The following is a 23808-nucleotide window of genomic DNA, read 5'->3' as shown; positions in this document are numbered from 1 at the left end:
TAAGAGGATAAACTTTTTACTGCACTATATCATATTTTGTTTTATGACTAATGACATGGACAAATCATAATTGCACTAAGTGAGATGGTGTTTCTTACCTGAACATGCATAAGTTGCTAAGGGATTGAAAGGTGTGGCCACAACTGGTTTGTTGGTCTGTATATACGCTTCTCCCTCCAAATTCATGGGTTTAGGATTCATGACTTTGGTTATTTGCGAGTTTCTAAACCCTGACCCACCCCTGCCTCCCGGACCTCTCCACACCTTACCTGGTGGTCTAGCGGTGAAGCAGGGCAGGAGTGATCTTCCTACATGCCTGCTCAGTGTAGAGCCGTGAACAAAAATGGCTGCCTTGAGTTCCCGTGGTCTCATGAGACTATAGCAGGAACTCACGGCAGCCATTTTTGTTCATGGCTTTGCACAGGGCAGGAGCGTAGGAAGATTACTCCTGCCCCACTTCACTGCCAAACCACCAGGTTAGGTGTGGAGAGATCCAGGAGGGAGGTGGGTATGGGTCAGTCGGCCCTAAAGTTATTCGTGATTTTTCCATATTCACGGGTTGGCTCTACCCCTAGCCCCTGTGAATTTGGAATGGGGAAGTATATATGGATTTTTATTAATGGGATTGGTTTATATTGCTGGTGTTGCTAAATCCAATTAAAAGGGAGGGTTTGGGTGCTTTCAGTGGCTCTTTTTCTTGTTTTGCCATGGGAAGCTGAGTTTCTGATGGCTGTTTTTTTTCCTCTGTAGACATGTCTTGAATTGGAACGTTATTTGCAGACAGAGCCGAAGAAGATCTCGGAGACATTTGGAGAAGAGCTGGACTGTTTTCTTAATGCTTCTCTTGCCCAAGGCATGGATAGTAGCTTTCGACGCTTGGATCCCATTCTAATACCTTTGGAAATTAGTACTTGCGAAAGACGTCCCAGCGCAGACATTCTCCTTTCACAGGACAAATTGTTGTCAGAGACATGTCTTAGTCTAAAGCCCACAGGATCTTCTGCCGAGAGCTACACAACAGTAAATCAGGCCCAGCTTAATGCCGTGACCTCACTAACACCACCTTCTTCTCCTGAACTTGGTCGCCATCTGGTTAAAACCTCACAGACTCTTTCTGCATTGGATGGCACAGTGACATTAAAACTGGTGACCAAGAAAGCTTCCCTCAGCCCTCTGAAAACAGTAGAAGCAACCGTAGCAGCAGCAGATAGCCCAACCAAATGTGGACAGAACAGCAGTGAACAAGTAGGGACCACGATGGAGGCATCCCTTGAAAATAAGAAGCGAATTCATCGCTGCCAGTTTAATGGCTGTCGGAAGGTTTATACAAAGAGTTCCCACTTAAAGGCCCACCAGAGGACTCATACAGGTACTGGTAACAAGTTGGATATTTGTTTCTGTTTTCCTACTCCTTCTTCCTAATAGTATAGTAGGGATGTGCATGGAAAATAGGTTAGCTTCATTTCTAGTCATTTTTCAGACTTGCCCCTCCCCCCAATTTTTCAGTACAATAAAAGTCTTATATAATACTGTGCCTCAATAAACTGCTTCAGTGCAATTTATAGTAAAAGAAGCTAGTACAATATTAGGAAAACATTACAAAAAAAAATGAATACTAACCTTTTGTTAAAAATAATCCAAAGCATTTGGAAAATAAAAGGGTTTTCAGTTTATGCCTAAATTTCAGGTACCGTATATCAGTGATTCCCAACCCTGTCCTGGAGGAACACCAGGCCAATCGGGTTTTCAGGCTAGCCCTAATGAATATGCATGAGAGAGATTTGCATATGATGGAAGTGATAGGCATGCAAATTTGCTTCATGCATATTCATTAGGGCTAGCCTGAAAACCCGATTGGCCTGGTGTTCCTCCAGGACAGGGTTGGGAACCCTGCCGTATATAATCGTGCGTCTGGTAGCGCTATAGAAATAATTAATAGTAGTAGTAGTCGTAATATATTTGGGCCAGTGCCCCCCTCCCAGAATTATTGCAGCCATCACCAGGCTCTGCAGCCTGTCCCCCCCCTCCCTGCCCTGTCCTTGTATCTCCTCTACCGATCCCTGGTGGTCCAGAGGTGCAGCGGGCAGGAGCTAGCTTTTGGCACTCCTGCCCACTGCTAACCCGGTCAGTGGTGGCTGCCATGAGATTGGGTTTCTTCAGCTGCTGAGCGGCACCGAGCAGGCAGGGAGGGGGGACAGGGTGCAGAGCCTGGGAAGGAGGGGGGCTGGGTGCAGAGCCTGACAGGGAGGGAGAGAAGGGGGCTGGGTGCAGGGCCTGATAGGAAGGGGGCTGGGTGCAGTGCCTGACAGGGGAGGGAGGGAATTGGGCTGGGTTCAGTGCCTGGCAGAGATGGGGCTGGGTGCAATGCCTGGCAGGGAGGGGAACTGGGTACAGAGCCTGACAGGGCAGGACACTTGAATATTAAGCCACCCGACTTATATTTGAGTCAACCATCTTTCCTCCTTTGAGGGGGAAAATGGGGGTCTAAACTTATATTTGGATCGACTTATATTTGAGTATATACAGTCTCAGATACATAGGCAAGCATAGCCTGTGTGTGCATAGCCTGATAAGATAGAGTTTGAGAGTGCAACTTTTTTTAGTTTAGTTTGTTCTAAGGATGGAAACTGAAGAATACGTATACGAGAAAATCAAATACAATTGAGAGATGTTACCATACAGAGTTACATAAAGCTTCTGTGAGGTATTATAATACATGGGCTCCATACTGAAATACACGGAACTCTGTGGTGGTGATGCAATACAGAGTTATTAGTACCGGTATGATTATGCCATAATCCATCATCTTACTTATGTTACTGACATATTGATCATCCTACTTATATACACATGTTTATACCAAATCAATCGTCCTATGTATATACACATGTAAGACTAGGTATGCTATTGCAGCTAAATACTCTATACACTATTTTTAGACACCTCCTAAGGAGGTTAGCCATTTTAACTAAATATAATCTATTTACGTGCATCCCTGAAAGTTCTAGTTTCCTCTCTGTCAGCTTCATAATTTCAGTTGAAGTAATTTGAGAAAAGGATAGTCTTTATCCCTTTCTTGGATTTTCTGGTGTTCTTTTCTAGCTTTAATTCCTTCAGGGCATTTCACTATGTCAGGGCCATTACCAAGAACATTTTTGCCCTGATGCTTTTGTATTTGATGTCTTTGAAGGAAGGTATTTGTAGTAAGGACTTTTGGCTCAAACACAGAGCACACTAGGGCGTATGGTTATTTAGTCTGTCCACTAGGTATTGCGGTTCCAATAGGTGAACAGTTTTGTGTGTCAGCAATAAGAGATTTTATAACAGCTTGCCTAGTTGGGCATGCTAGGTGAGCAGTTGTTTTGAGGCTATTTAGTAAAGAGACACAGGTGCATATGTGTCTTTATAGTATCTTTATAAAATGCAGGCATAAAATTTGCTGAAATTCTAGTATAGTGTGGCCATCTACATTTCTTCTAGCTCGGGAGCAAGTGTAAATCTTGATTCTGTCCATGTTCTGCCCAAATACATCCCCAGAACACACCTACCAGAGTCACATACAAGTATATCAAATGACCTACTTGTCATTATCATAGCACTTATGGGCAAATTCTATAAACGGCATCCTGATTGGAGGCAGCGGTAGGCGTCCTACCACTGTCTAACCAGCCAATTGGGAGGCACATTTTCTAAAAAGAAACCCAAGGCGGGCCACCTACACTGTAGACGTCTGTCACAGGTGCAGGGAGGCACCTAGGGAAGCTTAAGCTCGCCAAAGGTTAAGTGGGGGCATGATTTCACCCGGAAATGGCCTTAGGCAAACTTAAGCGGTCCTAGGCGTCTCCCTAAGGCTACGATAGGCACCTGAAATGTAGGCCAGCAAAATTCTCCCTGCCACAATCAGCTGAGTGGCCATGGCAGGGAATCCCCAAACCCCACCACAGGTCAGCTGGCAGGAGGACACAGAGGATAGCCTTCTCGGAGATCCTGCCGGTCCCGAGGGCAGATGCAAGGAGGCAGGCCGAGCTCCAGGATGTGAATGCGTGGCTGAGAAAATGGTGCGAAGATGAGGGCTTCCACTTTGTGAGGAACTGGTCGTCCTTCTGGGGAAAGAGCAAGCTCTACAGGCGGGACGGCCTGCACCTGAGCACGGCAGGAACAAGAATACTGGCAGCCAACATGAAGAAGGAGATCGAGAGGGCTTTAAACTAAGGAGAGGGGGAAAGCCAACAGCTGACCTGATGACGCTTCGGACAACGGTATCCAGAAAGGATGCTGAACGGGATGACTACTACAGGGAGGAGGACGGGAAACCGATGGAGCTCGAGATCAGACAGCGAGGGAAGCACCAGGTAACAGCAACTTGCTGTGAGGGACTTAAGCGGCAGGGGGATTCAGGGGATTCAGGGGGGCGGGGTGGAACCAGAGTGCAAGCAGAAGGCAATAAGGAGGAGCCACAAGGCAAGAGGGATCAAACCAAGGCCCAGGGGACAATAGCATGGGAGGGGGCTGGCAGGGCAGGAAATTTCTGAGGAAAAGCGGGGAAGGGGGGTGGAGGGGACAAGAGGAGGCAGAAACTTGCGAGGGTAAAGGATGAGGGTAAAGCAGAGGCACAGTTAACGGGTGAACAGCCCGAAACTCAAGGGAAGGAGGTCCAGGTAAAAGCAGAGGTGAGTGACAAACGCCGGGACCTACAGTGCTTATACACGAATGCAAGAAGCCTCAGGGCCAAGATGGGTGAACTGGAAGTCATGGCCAAAGGGGAGGACCTGGATGTAATTGGAATTACGGAAACTTGGTGGACAGAGGACAATCAATGGGATGTGGCGCTGCCAGGGTACAAGCTCTACAGGAGGGACAGGACCCACAAGAAGGGGGGAGGCATAGCACTATACATAAAGGACTCTATCTACTCGGTCAGGTTGGATACGGCGACAAAGGCAGAGGGGCTGGAATCACTATGGGTCAAATTGCCGGGAACCAAAGGTGCAGACATAATACTGGGGCTGTATTATCGTCCACCTGGTACGCCGGATGCAGTTGGACAAGACTTAGAAGCGGAACTGAAGCAGGAATGCAGTACTGGAAATGTAACAGTTATGGGGGACTTCAACTACCCGTGGATAGACTGGAGTACGGGTCATTCCAACTGCGCCAGGGAAACGGGATTCGTAGAAGCTGTGAGGGACTGCTTCATGGAACAACTAGTCAAGGAACCGACGCGAGGGGGAACTACTCTTGACCTCATCCTTAACGGATTAAGGGGGCCTGCAAGAGGGGTAGAAGTGGGAGGACCACTAGGCAACAGTGATCACAACGCAATCAGATTCACATTAGAAAGAGGGACACCCATAGTGAAGAGAACCGCATCGACTGCGCTCAACTTCAGGAAAGGGAACTATGTTGCCATGAGGGAAATGGTGGGGAGGAAGCTCAAGAACAGCTTTAGGATGGAGACTGTAGGAAGTGCCTGGACTCTATTCAGGGACACCCTACAGAAAGCACAAAACCTGTACATCCCCAGTTTCAGGAAAGGCTGTAAGAACAAGCGGTCAAAAAGCCCGGTTTGGATGACAACTGAAGTAAAGAGGGCAATAAGTGACAAGAAAGTGTCCTTCCGGAGATGGAAAAAGGACCCAACGGAGGAAAATCACCAGAAGCACAGGAATTGCCAAAAGGAATGTCACTGAGAGGTTAGAAAAGCAAAAAGGGAATACGAGGAGGGGCTGGCCAGGGAGGCTAAAAACTTCAAGGCATTCTTCAGTTACGTAAAAGGGAAGCAACCAGCGAGAGAGGAGGTGGGGCCGTTGGATGATGGGGATAGGAAAGGAGTGATTAAGGAGGACAAAGAGGTAGCTGAGAGGTTGAACACGTTCTTCTCGTCGGTCTTCACGTGCGAAGACACATCCAATATACCGGACTCAGAGGAGCTCATGAGGGGGGAACAGGCTGAAAAATTGGAGCATATAGAGGTAAGTCAGGAGGATGTCCTCAAACAGATAGACAGGCTAAAAAGTGGCAAATCACCGGGACCGGACGGGATCCACCCAAGGGTTCTAAAGGAACTAAGACAGGAAATAGCGGGCACAATCCAGCATGTTTGCAACCTATCCCTGAGAACAGGAGAGGTGCCAGAGGACTGGAAACTGGCGAATGTCACACCTATCTTTAAGAAGGGATCGAGGGGTGACCCCGGGAACTACAGGCCGGTGAGCCTGACTTCAGTTATAGGGAAGATGGTGGAAGCGATGATCAAGGACAACATTTGCGAATACATCGAGAAAAATGACTTACTGCGAACAAGCCAGCACGGATTCTATAAGGAAAGGTCATGCCTTATGAACCTACTGTACTTCTTTGAGGGAATAAGCAGTCAGGTGGACAAAGGGGAACCCATGGACATCATTTACCTCGATTTTCAAAAGGCTTTTGACAAGGTGCCACATGAAAGGCTGCTTAAGAAGCTGTGGAACCACAGGGTGGGCGGGGATGTACACAGATGGATCAAGCACTGGCTGTCAGGTAGGCTGCAGAGGGTCGGAGTGAAGGGCCAATTTTCTGACTGGCGGGGAGTCACGAGCGGTGTGCCACAGGGATCGGTGCTGGGGCCGCTACTCTTCAACATATTTATCAATGACCTGGAAACGGAGGCAAAATGCGAGGTTATAAAATTTGCGGACGATACCAAACTCTGCGGCAGAGTTAGGACCAGGGAGGAGTGTGAGGACCTGTACAAGCTGGAAGACTGGGCAAACAAATGGCAAATGCGCTTTAACGTTGAGAAATGCAAGGTCATGCATATAGGAAATAAGAACCCGTTGTTCAACTACAAAATGGGGGGGGGCACTGCTGGGAGACAGCAGACTTGAGAGAGACTTGGGTGTGCTAGTGGATGCATCAATGAAGCCATCCGCACAGTGTGCAGCAGCAGCGAAAAAAGCCAACAGGATGCTGGGCATCATAAAGAAGGGTATCACAACCAGGACGCGGGAAGTCATCATGCCACTATATCGGGCGATGGTGCGCCCGCATCTGGAATACTGCGTTCAGTATTGGTCGCCGCACCTCAAGAAGGACATGGCGGTACTTGAGAGAGTCCAAAGGAGAGCAACGAAGCTGGTAAGAGGGCTGGAAAACTGCCCATACGCCGAGAGGCTGGATAAGCTGGGTCTCTTCTCTCTGGAAAAGAGGAGGCTCAGGGGAGATATGATAGAGACCTTCAAAATCCTGAGAGGCATAGAGAGGGTGGATAGGGACAGGTTCTTCAGACTGAGAGGGACAACGGGTACGAGGGGGCACTCGGAGAAACTGAAGGGGGATAGGTTCAAGACAAATGCAAGGAAGTTTTTCTTCACCCAAAGGGTCGTGGACACATGGAATGCGCTCCCGGAGGAAGTGATCAGGCAGAATACAGTACAGGGATTCAAACAGGGATTGGACGGATTCCTGAGGGACAAAGGGATTGTAGGGTACTGAAAGGGGTGTGGGGACAAAGGGTCAAGAATTGGATGGGAAGATAGGACTTCGATGAGAAACCAAGGGGTGATTCAGACAGGTCATGACCTGTTGGGCCGCCGCAGGAGCGGACTGCTGGGCGTGACGGACCTGTGGTCTGACCCAGCAGAGGCACTAATTATGTTCTTATGAGGGATGCCCACTCCCTTCAACCACCACATCCGAACCCCCCCCCCACCCCACCCCCACACACACAGAGTCTGCAGCAGGAGGGATAACCACTACCTCCTGCCAGAACCCTCAAAACAACCCCCAGCAGGAGGGATGCCGAATTCTTCCTGCCATCACCCCAAAACAATCCTCAGCAGGTGGGATGCTTGCCCACTCCCTCCTGCAGACCCTCCCCACCCCCGAATACATGACGGGGGTTAATAATAGTAAAATAACATTTAATGTTAGCCCATGTTGATATCTTTTCTCCCTAATTTTGTTATTCTGTCCTTAAGATCCTGTGGTTCACAATGCTTGTAAAGGAACTGGAGCATTTTACAGAAGAAGATTCAAATTAACTCACAATTCTTATAGTAAAATAGAAAGATGTTTTCATAATAAACTACAAGAGAAGCATCATGGAAAAAAGCATCCATCATGAGTATCTTGTTCAAACATCTTCTGAAACAACTCATACTAGAAGTAACCCAGAATACAATAGGAATCCAGTCTAACAGCAGTTTCAAATTAGCTGTAATGTTGCGGGTGCCATCTAGACAGAATCTTCTCTCTGTATGAAGGGAAAACCCCTTCATACAGAGATGTATGCAGTGCTGTTCTTCCATATGCTTCTGCCTATCAGGCAGGTGTTCTCTAAGCATCTCTGAAAGACTGGAAGATCAAAAGCTATGGCCATGTAATTTGGGTCCTTTAGAATATTTTTAGTTACTGCTTCTTTGACCCTCTGATCGCATGTCATTTTCAAACCTGTGTGCCCATATAAATACATAACTGGCCTGTTATAAAAATTCCAATCCACATAAAAGTATGCACATTGACCTGATGATGCTTACTTTACCAGAAGGCATGTACAGGGCCAGAATGTAGGCAGAGATTGTAACTAGATTAGTATATCTTATAATTTACCTATACTATATACTAAATCTAGGTGCCCACAGTACTGTAGGTACTGTCTCTGCCTGCAGTGTAAGCACATTTTCTGCTGCTGGTGCTAGCATTTTATAAAAATACATAAATGCCTCTGTGTCTTTATAAAATTGCACTTAAGTAGTCACCTGCTTGCTCTTTTCAACTAGGCTCCTTCTTATAAACTAACCACTCTCTGTACTAACCACTTCTGAGTGAAACAAGTATACGTGGTTAATTCCAACTAGTCAATGTGCCTAGCAATATTTTCTGTGGCACAAAAACACCAATAAACACTGATTTTTTTTTTTTTTTTAACTCTCATAAACCCCTAATTAACTAGAAAATAAACTTCTGAATTTACAAACTCTTTTTGTCATAGCACCTTGTCAACTCTGTTAATTTCGGGCAAGGGAGAAGAAAGTTGTCTGGGTTCTGAGTGGCCATGACATATATTGATCAGATCTTGGGAATAAACTTGGTAGATCCCAAATATCTGGGTTCCAGCTTGTAGAACTCACTTTAGGCCCCATTTTTGAAGCCTGCCTGCCCCCCTGCTGAAGCTGCCGCTGATTCCTCCTTGCCACCAGACATGCTACATCCACCCCCCACAGTCTGCCACCACCACACCTGCTTCCACCACCCAACATGTTCTATCCAATCATTGCCTGCTGCTGCAACTCCGGGCAAGGAAGGGTCAGGTGCGTGCAGTGATTGCACGCTGCTGGCCCTCAAGCCTTCCCCCAACATCAATTCTGACATCGGAGAGATGGTTCTGGGCCAGCCAACTGCTGCTTGGCTGGACCGGAACCTTCTCTCCAATGTCAGAATTGATGGCAGGGGGGAAGATTTGAGGGCTGGCAGCATGCAATCGCTGCACACGCTTGGCCCTTCCTTGCCCAGAGTTGCGGCAGTGGTGAGGGATGATTGGATGGAGCATGTCATGTGGCAGCGGCAGCGGACCGGGGAGGTGTAGCTTTATCGGATGGCAGGGAGGAATTGGAGGCGGCTTCAACAAGGGGCAGGCAGAGAGAGATCCCGGGTGTCAGCCAGTCCACTTACCCCCAATAGGCGGCCCGCGTACCCCCTGGGGTACAAGTACCACAGGTTGAGAAACACTGGCCTATGTCAATCGACAAGGAGGTTCAGCTCCTCTTTTAGTGGGCAGAAGCTCATCTGTAGGTTTTCTTAGCCACACGTGTTGCAGGAGTGAAGAAAGTTCAGGACAACTATTTCAGTCGGCAGACAGTTGACCCAGGGGTGTGGTCACTGTCCCTACTAGTGTTCAGTGGTGGGGACGCCCACTGATGGATCTCATGACCTCTGTGGTAAACACAAAAGGTGCATCGCTTTTACAGCCAAGATACAAACCCGGAAGCTCAGGGCTGGATGCATTGGTCAAGCGATGGCTGGAGAAGGGGCTTTTGTATGTGTTTCTCCCATGGCCAATGCTAGGTCGAGTCATTCACAGGATTGCAAGTCATCCGGGGCTGATTATCTATTGGTGCCTAATTGGCCCTGCAGACTATGGACCTAATTCATCTACAGAGAGACGAAGATCTCAGGGTGTCAGTTCAGATGGATCTCCTGACACTGGGCCTGATCCCCATAGATAATATGGAACACTTTGGGCTTGTGGCATGAATTGTGAGCTGGCTACCCTAGTAAGGAAGGGATACTTGGAGGTGGACGCTTCCACTCTACTTAGAGCTAAGAAATTCTTGACGGTGGCAGCCTTTGCCAAGACCTGGAAGACTTTCTGACAGTGGTGTGCTAAGATCAGTGTAGAGCCCTTACAAGCCCCATTCTCGGTAGTCCTGGAAATCTTGCAGGAGGGACTTGAGAAGGACCTTTAGATCAGATCACTGAAAGTGCAGATAGCAGGCCTTTCATGTTTCTGAGCTCAGGGAGAGAGAACGTCTCTAGCCTCTCACCCAGATGTGGCAAGATTCTTTAAATAATAATAATAATTTTATTCTTATATACCACCAAAGCCATAGTAGTTTGAGGCGATTTACAATAAAGAAGAGCTGGACAGTCAATGAATATAGGCACAATGTAAAGTCATCAAAATACAAGTGAGCAGAATACAGAGGTAAAGCATAAGAGATCTTAGGTAATGATTTGGTTAGAGTATTAAAGAGATAGGGCTTAAGAGATTAAAGAGAAAGGGGCTGTCAGATTGCACCCTGTGGTTCATCTACCATTCCCATCCTGGAACCTTAATACCATTTTGCAAGGTCTCAGTAGTGCTTTGTATGAGCCCTTACAGGATGTTTCCCTCTTAGATCTGATGGTCAAGATGGTGTTCTTGGTAGTGATTACATTGACGAGACAAGTCTCTTATAGGCTCTCTTTTGCAGGAAGCAGTTTCTTAAGATTACAGAAACAGGGCATCTTGCACATGGTTCTGTCCTTTCTACAAAAGTAGTCTCTGCCTTTCATGTCAATAAAGAAGTCCATTTACCCACCTTTCAGCCTACGGGGTTGAAGGAAAAGGACAAAATATTGCATTTACTAGACATCAGGATAGTGCTTCCTCTCTACCTCGAAGTTACCAATGAGTTTCAAGTCTGAGACCATCTTTTTGTTCTAACCAGTCATGCTAAGAAAGGCAGGTCTGCATTCAAGGCCTTGATCTCCCATTGGATTAAAATGGCAATTTTTTCTGTGTATGAGAGCTGTTGTAAGCAGCTGCCGATCGCATTGAAGGCATACTCCACCAGAGGGGTGGCTACCTCATGGGCAGAGGTTCATGCGGTCTCCCCCATGAAAATTTGTAGAGTAGCAACATGATCTACTCTTTATATCTTTACCAGGTTCTACTCTATATATCTTTACAAGGTTATATAGAATAGACGTGACTTACAGGAAGGACTCCGCTTTTCGTTTCTCAGTATTAAAGGCAGACTCAGTAGTCTTACCCTGGACTCGGGACTACTTTGGTACATCCCTAGCATTCAGGACTACTAGACACATTGCAGTAGAATGAAAGACTAGGTTATTACCTTGATAATTTTCTTTCTTGTAGATGTGTCAAGTAGTCATGAAGCCCTGCCATATGAATGGGCTTCTCCTGCCTTTGGTCTTAATTTTAGTCTGTGTCTAACTGAAGAATTTCTCTGTCTCTCAGCTAAGCTGAAAAGAAAAAAAAAGAGTGGGATATGAAGTCCAAGTTTCTGCTTCTTAGAAGGACATGTGAGTAGCTACGAGCTCTATAAATGTTAGTGCTTGTTGCACACATTTTGTTTCAGAACAGAAGTATAGTGTTGGGGAATTCTCCCTGTTAACCCTCCTTCTGGTGATGTCTTTCATTACAGTGGTTCTTGAGTGCTTTTGTATGAACTGAAGGGGCAGGAGCAAACCTAATGCGAAGAAGGCAGCGTTGAGAGATGAGTGATATCATTCTGCAAGCAACTTGCGAGTTCAGATACATAACCCTAGCATTCAGGACTATTAGACATATCTACAAGAAAGAAGAATATCGAGGTAAGAACCTAATCTTTTTTATATATAGCATTATACATAAATCAAAGAACATAATATAAGAATATAAGAATTGCCATACTGGGACAAAGGCAGATATTTTTATTTACTATAGATCAGTAGCATGGAATGTTGCTACTCTGGGTTTTGGGCAGGTACTAATGACCTGGATTGGCTACTGTGAGAATGGGCTACTGGGCTTGATGGACCATTAGTCTGATCTAGTAAGTTATTCTTATGTTAATAACAATAATAATAATAATAGCTTTATTTATATCCCACCATATCTTACAGTTCAGAGCATTTTACATCAAGATAAACTGCATAATATGCAGCGAGAATACATCAAAATACACAGCGTGAAAATACATCAGCATACACAGAAATTGTCAAACCAGTAAAGAGTTCTTTGCTCAGGAGGAGGAGATGTCTCTTTCAGTGTCTTATATTCATTCTATTTTGCAAAAATTACAACCAGACAAGAACTATCAGAAAATTAGGGATAAATGGGAGAATGAATTACAACTTAATTTGAGACAGTGGGATGTTGCCCATACTTTAAGAGCGACACCTGGGGTGGCATCTTGTTCATGGTTAAGAGAAACATATTATAGGGTTACATTACATGCCTATTACACACGAACGCAATTATTTTATAGTGGAGGTCTTCCTACTCCTTTGTGTCATAAATGTGGGAAGGAAAGTCATACATTAGGTCATGTATTTTAGTTTTGTCCCATAATTCAGCACTTCTGGAAGCGAATAATAAATTATATGTCAAAAATAATTGGAAGATCATTGCGCTGTTCTCCTTCTTTCTTTATTTTGGATTTGCCAGAGGCTCTTGCCCATTTACCAAAAGGAAATAGGGTGTTGTGTAGAAAAATGAGTCTCTTGGCTAGAAAATGTATATTACAATATTGGACGATCCCTGATCCTCCGAGGTTTTGGCATTGGCGGAACCAATTACATCAGTTGACCATTTGGGAAGCTAGAGATGCAGGAATGGTAAGAAAACGAAAGATGTTATTTATACAAATTTGGGACTCATATTTGCAAGATTTGCATCCTAAGGGTCGTAATGCGATTTTAAGTTGGATTTCTTAATTGGGCTTTTATTAAGTTAAATGAAGAGAGTAACATTAGGTAGAGAGTACTATTGGATGAGAAGGGATGGGTGTGGAGAGGGATGGATAAGGTTCAAATTCATATAGATAAGTGGGGGGGCTTGGGGGGGTTTATGTATAATAATAATTGATGCATTATTGATGTCTTTTGATGCTGTATTAATTTGCAAGTTTTGTACCCTAAGGGCTGTAATGAGATTTTAAGTTAGATTTCTTTATTTATGAGAATATCATTGGGTAGAAAGTACTATTGGGTGGGTAGGGGTAGAGAGTACTATTGGGTGGGTAGGGGTGGGTATGGAGAGGGATGGTAAAGGTTCAAACTAATATAGATAAGTGGGGGTTTATTGATATTGGCATTTGTCTTTTATTATGTTTATTAATAATTGATGCATATTGATGTCTTTTAATGCTGTATTTATTGTATTTGATGGTATTTGCATCAATAAAAACTGTTTGAATCTAAACAAATTTGTTGAATAAATGAGTCTTCAGCGATGTTCTAAATGTTTGGTATTAAAATGAAATAAGAAGTAAATCACTTACCCCCCTCTTTTACTAAGGTGTGCTAACCGATTAGCACGCGCTAATCGAATTAGCGCACGCTAAATGCTAACGTATCCATAAACTAACATGCACGCGTTGGCATTTAGTGCACGCTAAACGATTAGCGAGCCCTAATCGGTTAGTGCACCATAGTAAAAGAGGGCCTTACGGTTTTGTTCCAGACTCCTGCCTGAAAAGATAATGTTTTATCAAGATATATTTTAAACTGGCATCCTTTAAAAGTCGGAAATGAAAACTAAGACGTTCTATGTGTAAAACCGAATTTTTAAAAGAACAATATGTTTCATAAGGTAAATAAGTGCAATACCAAAAAGTGTTTTATAACACAGGCAACCAAATTTGAATATTATTCTGGCTTCAACTGGTAACCAATGTAATTTCTTATAATACAGTGTAATATGTTCAAATTTGTTCAGACTAAAAATTAAACGTATGGCTCTTTTGAATAATTCTCAATCTTTTGATGGTTTTTTTGTAGGATCCCAAATAAATGATGTTGCAGTAATCCAAAGTGCTTAAAATGAGGGATTATACTAACAGTCTAAACTAAACTAAATTAAAACTTAATTTTATAACCCGGGTCTTCAACCAAAAGGTGTTCGACTCGGTTTACAATAATGTAAGTATAGGACATAAATATAAAAGAAGACTGAAATCTAGAATGGAGGTCCTTTTACTAAGGCGCTAATCGATTTAGCGCACGCTAAAGATTAGCATGTGCTAAATGCTAACGCACCCATAGAATATAATGGACGCATTAGCATTTAGCGCGCCTTAGTGAAAGAACCCCTAAATGACCCAAAATCAAAATATGATTTTAGAGAATGTAATTTCCATAGTATATTAAAATATTTTTTAACCAAAATGGGCTTCAAATGTCAACAATTGATATAGAGTAACTCCTAAGATTTTGATAGTAGAATTTATAGGAAAGAGTCTCCCATTCAAATTTACAGAGGTTTCCTTAATTCTGCTAGTTGAATTAGCCAGGAAAACCTTTGTTTTTTCCGGATTCAATTTTGACTTAAAATTTTTTTGTCCATTGTTCTACAAGATCAATACGGATGATATGTAATGTTTAGTTTCAAGTGACAGTGAAGTAATAGGGATAATGATAGTAATATCATCTTATTACTGTTTGCAACTTCAATTTAGATAGCTCATAACCTAATGATGCCATGTAAAGATTAAAAAGAGTGGGGGATAATAAAGATCCCCAAGAATAAACTTGTTCACTAAAGACTTGGTAACTTCGATTTTTCAAGAATCCATTGAACCAATTTAGTACGTAGCATGAAATACCAATGGCATCAAGATGATTAAGTAATATATCCTGGTCTACTAAATCAAACACACTACTTAGGTCAAATTGTAGTACTAGTGCATTTTTCCTTGTACTGAATAAATGAAAGATGTAATTTACAATAGAAGCCAAAACAGTTTCCTTGCTATAGCACAGAATTCTGATTTATTCATACAGAACGGAGAATTTATCCAAGTAGTTTGTCAAATCGATGTTAATTAATCCTTACATCAGTTTGGAAAAAAAATGGAATATTCGCTATAGACCTAAAATTAGTAATTGTTGATGTGGATTCCTTATAGTTTTTTTTATAATGGGAATGATGGTAATGTGACCTAAATCATTAGGAAACTTCCCATTAAATATTAAATGTGAAATCCATTCAAAAAGCTTGAAGAAAGTAGGAGCCAATTTTATAATTATTAGTGGACAGTTGTCTAATAGGCAGTAAGATTTAACATATTTTTTGTAGAGTTTAAGGAAAATTTGCCAATTGGAATTTTCAAAATGATTCCAGCTCATGTCAGCTGGTACAGTCTTCATAAAAGATGGTATAGTAGTATAAGATTAGCAACAAAACTTCAAAAAATTATAGCTGAGTGGTATTAGTAGTCAGTATACAATAAGAATCAATACTCCACTCATATGAAACGATCTATATTCTGTCACTCATTCTTATACTCATCTTAAACCAGTTGATTAATCATGTGTTGAGCATTTTTTAATCATTTTTTTTAAACACACTGTTTGTGCAGGAAAAGGCCTCAGAGTTAAGGAGTACTACGCTTATAGTCTCATCGACATTCACTGTCAGCGTAGATGTAGTCCGAATGTATACTCCATACTATAATCACTGGCCAAAAACCTGTGTAGTGCATTTTTACTATTAGTCTTTAACTTACAACTCTTTAACTATTTTTAACCTATTTTATCTTTTTTTCTTAATTGTAGCTTGTGATTAATATATTCCACACTGGAGCTCTGAATACAGACCACTTCACAGTTTGAAAAAACTAACACAGAGGTTTACTTATCTTTAGTGTTTGTAGTTGTTCAGTTTAAAATCATAGATTTCATTTACTGTGTGCCACCACAAACTACCGGAACCAGGACCAGAGCTGTTCCCTGTTCTCGGAGATAAAAAAGATAAAATAGGTTAAAAATAGCAAAGGTTCTAGTCTTTAAAAAAACTAACTTTGTTTGGATGGAGGATTACATCAAGGAATTGTTGTCTGTTTTGGTTCTCAAAAATAATTAGAGAAGGTAAAGAATAAGAGGTTAGCTTTCATAAACTACAAAAGATCACAGAAAGAGGAAGACAGGCAAAAATATCTGGAAAAGTTAAGAGAGGCTGATCATGTAGTCAGGAAAGCAAAGATGGAAATGGAAGAAAAAATAGCTGAAACAGTAAAATATGACAAGACATTGTTTTAGATATATTAGTGATAGGAAGAAGTGCAAAAGTGGCATTGTGAGACTCAAAGGTGAAGGGGAGAAATATGTAGAAGCTGATAAAGAAGGCTGAATTGCTTAACAAATATTTCTGTTTTGTGTTCACGACTGAAGCGCCAGGAACGGGACCGCAGAAGACAAACATGTATATAGGGATGGAGGAGTGGTAGACCCTGATAGATTTTCACAGGGTTGTGTTCGTGAGGTGCTAGCTAAAATAAAAGTAGACAAAGTGATGGGACCAGATGGTGTACATCCGAGGGTACTGAAGAAACTTTTCAATGAGTCTCTAGAGTCAGGAGTGGTATCAGAGGACTGGAGAAGGGTGAATGTGGTCCCTCTCCACAAAAATGGAAGTAAGGAAGAATTAGAGAATTACAGGTCGGTAAGTCTGGCTTCTGTGGTAAGCAAATTAATGGAAACGCTTTTGAAATAAACCCCTGGGGAACCCCACTATTTAACACTCCAAAAACCCACAGTATAAATTCACTTGTTCCCCACTCAGAAGGAATAAATTTACTTTCTATTTGAATTTATGTTTAGCTCACCATTTGTCACTGAAACAAATAACTATCTCAAAAGTTCAAAGGATCTCATAAAAGGAGAGGAAAAATCCTCAGACTCCTACCTGCCATTGCTCTTCAGCTTTTGAGCAGGCTATGTTTAGAGCTCACTCATTGGCTTAAAAAACCTCCTCCTCCTTAAGTTCCTTAAACTTTCTTAATTTTCTTTAATAATTTTTTCAATTTATTTTATAATTTTTTAATAACCTTAAAATTTAACACCTGAGAGCTAAACCCAACCAATCCAGACTTCACAAGCTTGAACGGACCTGACAGCTATGTTTGGGAGTGACTATAAAATCACTTCCCGCTAGTGTGGTAGAACTGTGTTCGGATGTACAGTAAACCCCCGTGAAGTCATGGTTCATGGACTCAGTAATTCGTGATATTTTCCGACCGCCTCTTTCTGGTACTAAAGTCATGGTTACATCAATCAGGAGCTGCTTTGACACGCTATCTGGCATATCAAAGCAGCTCCTGATTGGTGTAACCATGACTTTAGTACCAGGAAGAGGTGGTTGGAAAATGTGCCCGGCTTCGTAAGTACAATTTAAGCACCCACTGGCACCCCAGCTGCCCTCTCCTGCCTTTGATCAGCTAAAAAACCGTATTTGCGTTTTTTCAAAATTTGCGGGTGTTCCTGGAGTGGAACCCTCATGAATTTCGAGGGAGTACTGTATGTTAGCAAGAAATGTGCACAAAATCCTCAAATTAAAGCACTTACAAGAACATAAGAATTGCTGCTGCTGGGTCAGACCAGTGGTCCATTGTGCCCAGCAATCCGCTCACGCGGCGGCCCTCTGGTCAAAGACCAGCATCCTAACTGAGACTAGCCCTACCTGCGTACGTTCTGGTTCAGCAGGAACTTGTCTAACTTTGTCTTGAATCCCTGGAGGGTGTTTTCCCCTATGACAGACTCCGAAAGAGCTTTCCAGTTTTCTACCACTCCAGTTTTCCACTGCAATTCTAAGCTGGCATAAATTTTCTTCAACCGGACACAACCACCTCTGGTAAGTGACTCCACACTGCTGTTCAAAATGGCAAGTCTGTTTAGCCCAAAGCCGACGATGGCCAGCTAGCATTTTGCTATGCTGCGTCAGGGCAATGAGTGCAGCAAATACAACACAAAGCAGACATGTTTGTAAAAATTCAAACTTGAAAAATATAATTAACATTCCCCTTTATTAATGGAGCAAATGAATTACACTTACATTGGCACATAACTCCGTGCTCACAGGCTAGCAAAAGTGGAAACCTTCGGGTCAGTTTTTGAACTCGACGGCGTCTAATATCACAGAACCGCCTAGCATAAGGGGCTGGCCAATCTGATTGCTCCCTTCTAAAATCTAGGTGGGCCTAACCGTTAATCCCATCCTTTATTAATTCAGGAACCGCAGTTTCCCTCGGGCAAACATACTTCATGCTACATGTGTAGACACCATAGCATTAATTTGTTGTAAACTGCTATTCTGCGTGCTATTCAGTTCTACACCAGTCATAAGAACATAAGAACATAAGCAGTGCCTCCGCCGGGTCAGACCATAGGTCCATCCTGCCCAGCAGTCCGCTCCCGTGGCGGCCCAAACAGGTCACGACCTGTCTGTATCACCAGAAGGGCTCCCTTGCCACCTTGGTTTCTCATTTAAGTCCTGTCTTCCTATCGAAGTCCTAACCCTCCGGTCTTACACATGCACGACCTGGTTTGGTTTCTATACTCATTACCTGGTTAGCTTTCTATACTTGTGTTACATCCCAGCTCCTCCCTCAGTATCCCATGATCCCTTTATCCTTCAGGAATCCGTCCAATCCCTGTTTGAATCCCTGTACCGTACATCTAACTTTAACAAACATTTGTTAATTACTCATTGCTTTTTTTTAGCATTCCCCTCCCAGGAGAAAAACAAAATGTAAAATCTAAGAGGATTTGATCACAAGAAGAGGTGCCAGTCAATCCTGGTATTTAGATCCTGGGGTTCTTCCGTTCCATGGCAGAAGATCCACTCTTGTTCAGTTTTCAATAACATTTCAGAGTGGAGAAGCCATGATTTTCTTGGTTGCAATGTTGCACTAATGGCTCCTCCACTCTCTCACAGTTAATACTGCTCCTGTGTTCTCCGAATTGCATTCAGGACGAGTCGTTTGCCCCACATACAACTTTGGGCATAGGCACCACACTATGTAGACTACAAAAGTAGTACTGCATGTCGTTTGAAATTCCAGAAATATTTTCTCTTTAGTCAGTACCACATCTCTTATGCCCACCTTCCTCTTTTGGCAAACATCTCTGTTCAGTGTCAGCTGGACATAAAATCACTTTAAAATTGGGGTTTCTACTAAACACAATCCTCAGATGTTTACCTTGGAACACCTGATGGAGCTGTGAAATCCTCCAATGTTCTCTGATTACCGAGACCACTCGCCCTATCCCACTTGCATATCTTAAAACACATGTTGGAACCCGTTCAACAGGTTCTTTGTTCTTTTCCAAAAAGAGCAAGTCCTGGTTACAAAATTTTGCCCTTTTATAAGCTTTGGTGACAGTACCTAAGGGATACTCCCTACTTAACAGTTTATTCTTCAGGACCTTAGACTGCTAATGATACACTTTAATATCCGATCAGTTCCTCTGATATCAGAGGAACTGTGAGAAGGGCAGACTTTTCTTAAGAACTACAGGGTGTCTACTATCAAAATGTAAAAATGTATTTCGATCAGTTTCCTTACAAAATACTCTTGATGTAAAGCCATCCTGATTAATAGAGATAACCAAATCTAAAAAGGTTATCTCTTCTGGGATGATAAGCCATGTTAAACTGTATATTCAGATGCCTGGAATTAAGCCAATCCATGAACTGTTTCAAATGTTCTTCAGAGCCTGACCACAACATGAACACGTCATCTATGAATCTAACCCATAACTTAATATAGGGAATAAATTGATTGTTCTCAACCCATTGCTCCTCAAAATATTTCATAAATAAGTTAGCAATGAATGGGGTCATAGTAGCCCCCATGGCTATCCCTGATGTTTGTTAGAAAACCCATTCCCAAACTAAAAGAAATTCTTCTTCATGGCTATCTCAATTAATTTCATTACCAAATCTGTGGGAATTCTGCAAGAATTCGCAGTCGAATCTAGTTCTGTAAATAAGACATTTAGAGCCTCATCTTGAGGTATCACCCCCTGGGGGGGGTATTTTAAAGTTTTGTGGATTTTGGGTAATAGATAAATCACTGGAGTTTTGGGATTATTGGAGTTCAAAAACCAAGAACTCCTGACGTAATAAAAACCCCTGTTCAAACCGCTTTGATGTTAAATCTTTAATCTGCATTTGAAGTATATGGGTCGGATCGGCCTCTAGCTCTAAATAATCTGTGATTACAGACAACTGGTGAGCCATTTCTGCATTATAATCCTCTCTATTGAGCACTACTACGGCTCCACCCTTGTCAGCCCTTCATAGGATGATGTCAGAATTTTGTCTTAAAGACCTTAAAGCTAACATCTAATCTTTAGTACAGTTGTAATTTGCGGCATGTCTTTTGGAGATCTGAACCTGACTCGTAGTCATTTATTATCATCTGTTTGAACATTTGAAGCAGATGGCCCATCGGGACCAGGTGGACCCATTTGCTTTTTGATTTCACCACCGGAAATTCAGCCTCTGAACCTTTACCCTGGCAGAAAAACTCCTTTAAATGAAGTTTTCTTAAAAAAACATTCCAAATCTACTCGCAATTGAAAACTCTGAGCTTTTCTAGATGGAACAAAGGATAACCCCTTCTGAAGGACCTGTTCTTTTGTAGCTGTAAGAGCATGATTGGAAAGATTAATAACTATTGATTCTTGTCTGTTGTGAGCAAGTGTTGGGACGCCTGGTATTGGTTCCCGGTTTTCCTCTTCCTCTCCTTTTTTGTGATCTTTCTCACAAATATAAAGTAAATTTATTCCTTCTAAATGGGGAACAAATTAATTTATACCGAGGGTTTTGGGAGTGTTGAATAATTAGACCCTTGAGTTTTGTGATTGTGGAATGTTTCACATGGTAAATTTGATTGAACCCCACTATTTACCCTTCTCCACTGAGAATATTGACCATTTAAACCTACTCTCTGTTTTCTGTCTTTTGATCAGTTCTTAATCCATAATAGGACATTACCTTCTATCCCATGACTCTCTAATTTCTTCAGAAGTCTTTCATAAGGTACTTTGGCATTCATAATTTGGATGTTTCAGTTAAAAATGGCTGCGAGGTTAACTTTTTTGGGGTTGTTATGAAAATGACAACTCAATTCTGACTTGGATGTCCTTTAAAAAATGCCCCTCCTCATGTACAATATTAATATCTATGGCTTCTACCTGTAGTTTACTTGTAGTCACCTGAACATAAAGTTATATATATAGCTACAGTATAGATGTACAGTATATGCAGTGGCATTTGTTATGCATATAGCTACACTTAATAAGAACAGTTATCTCATGCATATTCATTGCATAAGTCCTGAAACCTGATCTGCCTGATGCTCTCCCAGGACAGGTTCGAGAACCACTGTCCTAAGTTAAAAAAAAAAAAATTACGGTAAGCAAAGGGCAGTAATGGCCTTTAAATGTATTGTCCAGTACTTTTGTTTACGTAATAGGGATACAGAAATCATCAACTATACATTTTAAGTTTTTCTATTGTTCTTTGCTTGATACTTTTGGTGAGAACAAATCACTCACTGAATGAATAAATCTGATATGGATATATTTATATTTTTTTTACTTTGTTTGGCCTTCCCCAAACCATGTACCTATTCTCACCTTCATACAATCTTTAGTTTTCCCTAAACTTACTGGCTTTCAGTAAAAAGAATGTCCTCTCTATAGCTGCTCGAAATTGCACTTGTTTCTAGGCTGCATGTCTCTGTTAGGGACACAAAGGAAACAGCTACTGGTACAATGTCAGCGATTCATAGTCATGTGTGAAGGAGGGAGTGGAGGCACGGAATCTTCTCCTCACATAGCTTCCATGATAGCATGAGCTAAATAAATAAATAGGAAGAACCTTAGGAAATATGATAAGCTTCAACAGTTATGTGTACTCGATAAAAGAGTATGGGAAAGACATTGCAGGGAAGTGATAATTTATGTGGTGTAAAAATAATGAATAATTAAGGAGGCGCTGAAAGTGCAGTTTAATGAAGCAAAAATGGATAAGGGGGTGGGTGGGGGTGGTGAAAAAATTCACTGACAAAACTTGCAAAGAAAATCACAAATTAGAAATATGAGACAGAGGGAGAGGCAGCAGCACTGGAAATGGAAGAGCAGAAAAAGTTAATATGGAGAATGAGAGGAGAAACAGGTCTGGAGATGGAACTAGGACAGAGTAAAAGCAAACTTGGCATGGAGATTTGGAAAAGGGAAAGGAGCCAAGCCTAGAGTGGTAGAGGCAGGAAAAGGTGGGGGATCGGAGCTAGAAAGAAAAGGCATGACTAAGGCTAGAGGTAGAAGAAGAGACAGGGAGTGAAAGAAGGTGAAAGTAAAGAAATGTGAGTACAAGGGATAAACAAAACTTGGATGGGTACACTATTGTCAATGGAGTAGAACGGGTACAAGTGGATCAATTTTTCACTCCATCAAAAATGACAAAAACTAGGGGACACTCGATGAAGTTACATAAGAATTGCCGCTGCTGGGTCAGACCCACTGGTCCATCATGCCCAGCAGTCCGCTCACGCGGCGGCCCATAGGTCAAAGACCAGTGCCCTATTTGAGTATAGCCTTACCTGCATACGTTCAGGTTCAGCAGGAACTTATCTAACCCTTTCTTGAATCCCTGGAGGGTGCTTTCCCCTATAACAGCCTCTGGAAGAACATTCCAGATTTCTGCCACTCTCTGTGTGAAGAAGAACTTCCTTACATTTGTACGGAATTTATCCCTTTTTAACTTTAGAGAATGCCCTCTCATTCTCTTCACCTTGGAGAGGATGAACAATCTCTCTTTCTCTACTAAGTCAATTCCCTTCAATATCTTGAATGTTTCAATCATGTCCCTCTCAGTCTCCTCTTTTCTCTAGCCTCTCATTACAGGGAAATACTTTTAAAACCAATAGGAGGTAATATTTTTCACTCAGAGAATAGTTAAACTCTGGAATGCATTGCCAGAGGTTGTGATTAGAGCAGATAGTGTAGTTTGTTTTAAGAAGGGTTTGGACAATTTCCTGGAGGAAAAGTCCATAGTCTGTTATTGAGAAAGACATGGGGGAAGCCGACTTGCCCTGGATCGGTAGCATGGAATATTGCTACTATTCGGGTTTTGGCCAGGTACTAGTGACCTGGATTGGCCACCGTGAGAACAGGCTACTGGGCTTGATGGACCATTAGTCTGACCCTGTAAGACTATTCGTATGTTCTTATAATTCAATCATTTACCAGTACTATACCATTCAATTTTCTACAGTGTCTCAAGGTAGATTCTGCAGCAAAAGTTGTAAATGTGGCACAGGGAGGACTGACAGGGATCTGAGCCACTGGGCAATAAGAGTCATGGGCCCCTAACCACCTAACTGATTCAACTAGATAGAAGCTAGGGGAGCGTGCCCCCCCCCCCAAATGCAGTGCCCTGTTGTCCCAATGGTCAGTCTGCCCCTGATGTGGCAATTATATAGCACATTTGCATACATTTTTCTATATGCAAATGTGCTATATAATTGTTACATCAGCAGCACACTGACC

At 42.5% G+C, this 23808-nt stretch overlaps 1 protein-coding gene across 2 annotated transcripts in view; it reads left to right on the top strand.

The window, feature by feature from the left end:
• KLF7 (Kruppel like factor 7) overlaps window positions 1-23808 on the top strand; it is a 278953-nt gene that overhangs the window by 181473 nt on the left and 73672 nt on the right. For both annotated transcript variants that reach the window (XM_033945074.1, XM_033945075.1), the window contains exon 2: window positions 751-1369. In XM_033945074.1, the coding sequence (XP_033800965.1) occupies window positions 751-1369 (619 nt within the window). The remainder of the gene's footprint in view (window positions 1-750; window positions 1370-23808) is intronic.

Source organism: Geotrypetes seraphini, chromosome 5, assembly GCF_902459505.1.
Source record: "Geotrypetes seraphini chromosome 5, aGeoSer1.1, whole genome shotgun sequence".
Lineage (NCBI taxonomy): Eukaryota > Metazoa > Chordata > Amphibia > Gymnophiona > Dermophiidae > Geotrypetes > Geotrypetes seraphini.
The sequence above is the reverse complement of the archived record's forward strand: the minus strand, read 5'-3'. Positions and strand labels throughout refer to the sequence as shown.